Source organism: Magnolia sinica, chromosome 14, assembly GCF_029962835.1.
Source record: "Magnolia sinica isolate HGM2019 chromosome 14, MsV1, whole genome shotgun sequence".
Lineage (NCBI taxonomy): Eukaryota > Viridiplantae > Streptophyta > Magnoliopsida > Magnoliales > Magnoliaceae > Magnolia > Magnolia sinica.
In genome coordinates this window covers 71,547,298-71,552,316 of record NC_080586.1, presented here as the reverse complement: position 1 = coordinate 71,552,316, position 5,019 = coordinate 71,547,298, and the positions used below count along the sequence as shown (strand labels likewise).

Sequence of the window (5,019 nt, the reverse complement as noted above, 5' to 3'; positions counted from 1 at the left end):
GGTTTAGGTTATTAGTTAAGGTTATAGGTTAAGGTTTAGGTTTAGGTTAAGGTTATAGGTTTAGGTTTAGGTTATAGGTTTTGAGATTTGAGAATAGGTTTAGATTACGTTGTAGGTTAGAGTTTAGGGAATTGTGTTTAGGTTATAAGTTTAGGTTATATGTTATAGGTTTAGGTTAAGGTTTAGGTTTAGGTTATAGGTTTTGGGATTTGAGAATAGGTTTAGGTTATAAGTATAGGTTTAAGTTAGGTTGTAGGTTAGAGTTTAGCGAATTGAGTTTAGGTTATAGGTTTAGGTTAAGGTTTAGGTTTAGGTTATAGGTTTTGGGATTTGAGAATAGGTTTAGGTTATAGGTTATAGGTTTTGTGATTTGAGAATAGGTTTAGGTTATAAGTTAAGGGTGTGGTCCCTTCAAATACAGATATAAACACGGCCTGTCCAAATGGCCAGGCCACTCCAATGTTGTCCATAGAAAATGGACAGCTTCATCATGGTCATAACAGCGGTTCCCACCTTCCAGGGACCCTCGCTCAACATCCGGATAGCTCCAACGCACATCCTGGTCTGCTCCAACAAATTCGAGCTAATACATAAACACGATCTGTCCAAATGGTCAGGCCACTCCAATGCTGTTCATAGGAAATGAATAGCTTTATCAAGGTCATAACAGAGGTTCCCACCTTCCAGGGACCCCAACTCAACATCCGGATAGATCCGGCGCAAATCCGGATCTGCTCTAACAAATTCGAGCTAATACATAAACACGGCCTGTCCAAATAGTCAGGCCACTCCAATGCTGTCCATAGGAAATGGACAGCTTCATCATGGTCATAACAGCGGTTCCCACCTTCTAGGGACCCCCGCTCAACATTCGGATAGCTCTGACGCACAATCGGGTCTGCTCATTTAAATAAAATGGATTATCAAGATCATTTAAAGAAAATCAGGTCCAATCAACAATCTGACCTGGAGGATTCTGTTAGCATTGTTGATGGCACCTCGAACCTTGTTTAAATCCAGGTTGCAATCTGTGGCCACTGATGCAATTTGTCTTTCTGTGAAGTTGGCGACGATTTCTGCATCAAACCTGGCGAAAGTAGCCCTAATGATAAAGAACATTTCTTTCCATGAATTCATCATCTCTCTCTCTCTTTTAATTTTTAAACTTTCCATTACAATAATAACTACCTGAAATCATGGCGTTTTCTCAAGATAGAAGTCCAATCCATCCCACCTTGTGCACCTGTTAGGACAAGCAATTCAAACAACATCCTGCAACACATTTAAATGCCTAATCAGTCTCACTCCAATCTTATATATTGAATGCCTAATGTACAGTCTCTTGAATTGGTGCAAACCATACCTGAATTGAGTGTAATGAATCAAAGAAATATAATTGATAACAAGAAATGATTATAATCAATGAGTTAAGGAAAACAAAAAGGGAAATCAATGTAATTACTCCTTGACTTCATTTCTGTGAAGAGGAATTGTACGGCCCATGAACAAATGTATAGTTTACTGACTTTTAGAATCCCATACACATCAGCCTATCGTTCAGTGATCCAAAAAAATTGATCCAATTGGCTCCACTATGGATGAGGGGATGGGGCATGCCCTGAAAATTCTTCGATTAGAAGATCCTAACTTCCAAACAATGGCCTAGAAATTAAATGTTAACATGAAAATATAATGGCAGACCATACTCAGTTGAAAAGAGTCCAAAGGTTAGTTGGGATCCTCCAATCTAGGGGATCTCTGCATTTGTGCTAGCTAACTATATGTTTGTTCGATCCCAAATGGCAATGATGCCAAAACGGATCCTTTTTTTTTCCTTCTTTCTTTTCCTTCTATTTATTTACATATTTTTATTGGTAGTAAAAGTATCTCATTAGCACCAAACAAAAAGGAATTAGACCACAAAGCATAACAAGAAAGGGATGCCCCTTCTTGAAATTAATAAACAACACAACTTGACCCCAATCTAGGAATTGAAAGTTAACAAGAAAATACAACAACAGACCACATTCAGTTGAAAAGCATCCAAAGTGTTAGTTGGGATCCTCCAATCTCAGAGGATCTCTGAATTTGTTGCTAGCTAACTATTTGTTTGTTGGATTCCAAATGGCAATGATGCCAAAACAGATCTTTTTTTTTCTTTTCCTTTTATTTATTTATTTATTTTTATTGGCAGTATAAGAATCTCATTAGCACCAAACAAAAAGGAATTAAAAGGTAAAGCAACTATACCATAAAGGCCTGTTCGGATTGAATGTAAACTAGAGGAATGCAAGGAAAGAAAACTTCATTGAGCAATACAACATTATTTAAACAAACATAGGGAATTCAATTGCACAAAAACTTCCCACCATCCAAATCTTTTTAGTAAAAGCCGTCTTTACTACAACTGAATATCAGATAAATGAAATGATGAATGTAGAGAAAGTTTCTTCTTCTTCTTCTTTTCTTTTGCATTGAAGGAATTTCAGTTTAAGCCATGCTTGAATCCAAGGTTACTTCAAACATGAGGAATTTGAATTCACAAAAATATTGTTGCTTTGTGATTTTCTAAGTTGTGAATCAAATCTTTCTTAGTACAAGACTTCTTTAATACAATGGAATATCAGAGAAGTGAAAAGAAGAATGTATCCAATCAAGTTTCAAGCCAACTAGGAGCAGTGCCCTTATCAGGTTTAAATTGGGGTTTAACCATAATCCTTCGCGAACTAAATGAACGTAGTTGGACAAATGGTATGAAGATTACTGAAATAGTAAAACTTTTTGCTTTTTTTAATCCTGTAAATATGCCGACTGAAATACATACACCAGCACTTACCCAACTATCAGCAAAACCACTGCGATAACAAGATGGATGGACTAAATAAATGCAGCTAAAATCCCATGAATGGTGCAATCACTGCATGAAAAAAATGCAATGATTGTACTCAATACTCACCTTGTTGGAATAGTATTGTACTCAATACCACTTTGTTCCACTCAAGGGCTCCTAACTTCTATAATCTGCAATGAAGTTAAATCAAAACATCAATTTCCAAACATGAAAGTTATAAGCACTTTGTTGTTGCTAGAATTCAATTACACTGGTTCATTGTAAGTGGTTCTCTAAAATGCACGAATGATTTTTGGGATATCCCACCTGAGTTCCATATATGACCCATCAAATGCACAGTGTTGATGTTCAACACACATCACGGTGGGGCCCACACAGCTCGACCTCATGGGAAGTTCCCATGAGGTCGACCTCATAGTACCATTTCCCATATATACATATACATATACATATATATAAGTACAATTTTCAAATGCTACCACTGTTGAAATTCATCCATATCCAGTGCAATATACTCTTTCTCCATTTACAGTAAGGATAAATTGAGGTACATTGAAGTGGAAGTTTAATAAGGTACGTACCTTGCAAATAGCATCAATTTCATCAAAAATGATAACATGCAGATCACTTTGATCACCTAAAACAAGGAAAGAAAGGAATACAAATTAGACTATCAAAACAAGCATGTATGGCATAGCCATCACTATAAAACATGACATTTCTCTAAGCAAAGCTGCTCACCCGGAGTTCGTTGGTCATTCTCAGCATCAGCAAACAGGTCCCTTACATTCTTTTCAGTCTCTCCAACATATTTACTTAGGACTTAAGGCCCATTAAACAAAAGGCCCATGAACAGGGTAATGTAGGCCTATGAAGCATTATATTCCCCTAGTACCCAAAAAAAAAAAGAACGTAAAAACTAAAAACATTCAAACAGGGGTGAGAATTCTGCTTTGAAGCCAATGTTAAGAATTAAACTCTCCAAGCCTCTAGTACTTGCTAGTTGACTGAGTCAGGCGAGGATCCTTAACTAGATAGACTGACGCTGCAACATAATAGATCAAATAGGTAAAACGCTAACAACATGTTCCATCAAGCATAAGTAAATAGGCAACAGAAATGAAAGCAGACAGGCATTAAAGATGCCACACAAAACTCCAAGATAGTTTAGGTACAGCTACACTAATCACAAAAATCTGAAAGTATACTGCTATCAGAAGCAACAAGTAGACAATCAACAACTCTTTCAAACACAAAAAATAAAAAGATAATTGCTTCCACATAGAGGTTAACATGCTTACCAGTGGAACATGTCATCAGCAACAGGACCTATAATCATATAAAATATCCAATTCAGAATAGCTGAAAACCAACCATAAAAGACCTTAGAGCTAAATAGGGAGCCAAACACAACCATAAATCAGAAAGAAATAGAAAATGGATTGTGGAAGTAATTTCCAGTAGTCTGCTAGTCTATTCAACTAGAAAGAGAAGACAGAAACAACTAGTATGTACCTGCATATCATATAATTTGTAAACGAGTATAGTTCTCACATTGGCAAATAAATAGATGGAGACATGATGGTTAACTTGAGATATAGAATTTTCCTCTGTTCTTTGCCATCCATATACTACAAATAAATAGATTAGGGAGAAAACAAGTACAAATTCATTGGAAATCATGTGGCATTGGAGATTAGCATTAAGTCGACCGCAGATTAGCATCGAGTCGGACTAGGACTGATCCGAACATGCCTGACCCGACCTGAGTCTGGGTCTGGCCTAGACTAATCTGAACCGAGTCCAATCCGAACACAGGTAATGAGTCAAGTCGAGTTGGCACCGAGTCAAGTCAGGTGTAGCGGGTAGCCACCGGTTGAAATCACAGCCCAAAACCTGCGTGCGCCTGCTGGAATTGCAGCCTCTCCATCAACTATATGGCATCTCATATTTGAAACATTAAATCTGAGTTTTTTTAATCTTATATATATATATATATATATATATATATATATATATATATATATATATTGAAACAGATCAAAAGCTAAATTCGGGGTCCACATTCAAATCTCTAAGCCCTAAAATCCCTAATTTGTAAAATCCCTAATTTGTAAAATCAGAAAAACCCCAATTCAGGGTCCACATTCAAATCTTAAAATCCCCAA

General features: G+C 36.7%; 1 protein-coding gene across 4 annotated transcripts; it reads right to left on the bottom strand.

The window, feature by feature from the left end:
- Positions 1 to 899: 899 nt before the first annotated feature.
- On the bottom strand, positions 900 to 3,697 carry LOC131225527 (uncharacterized). Of its 4 annotated transcripts, none has more exons than XM_058221066.1 (4): positions 3,593 to 3,697; positions 3,433 to 3,488; positions 1,189 to 1,272; positions 900 to 1,102 (listed from the first exon to the last, which is right to left on the bottom strand). In XM_058221066.1, the coding sequence occupies exons 1-4, from the start codon at positions 3,617 to 3,619 to the stop codon at positions 934 to 936; spliced, it is 336 nt and encodes a 111-aa protein (XP_058077049.1). In that variant the 5' UTR covers positions 3,620 to 3,697; the 3' UTR covers positions 900 to 933. The 4 variants fall into 4 exon arrangements, 3 of the variants coding, with proteins under 3 accessions (XP_058077049.1, XP_058077050.1, XP_058077051.1); XM_058221067.1 differs by having other exon boundaries at positions 900 to 1,087; XM_058221068.1 differs by having other exon boundaries at positions 900 to 1,076.
- Positions 3,698 to 5,019: the final 1,322 nt, after the last annotated feature.

Excerpts from the sequence above, each read along its gene's own strand:
- LOC131225527 (XM_058221066.1), bottom strand. The coding sequence starts at position 3,619 with ATGCTGAGAATGACCAACGAACTCCGG. Across the intron at positions 1,273-3,432 it reads AAATTGATGCTATTTGCAAG|GATGTTGTTTGAATTGCTTG; the intron begins GTACGTACCTTA and ends AATGTGTTGCAG. Across the intron at positions 1,103-1,188 it reads AGAAAACGCCATGATTTCAG|GGCTACTTTCGCCAGGTTTG; the intron begins GTAGTTATTATT and ends CTTTATCATTAG.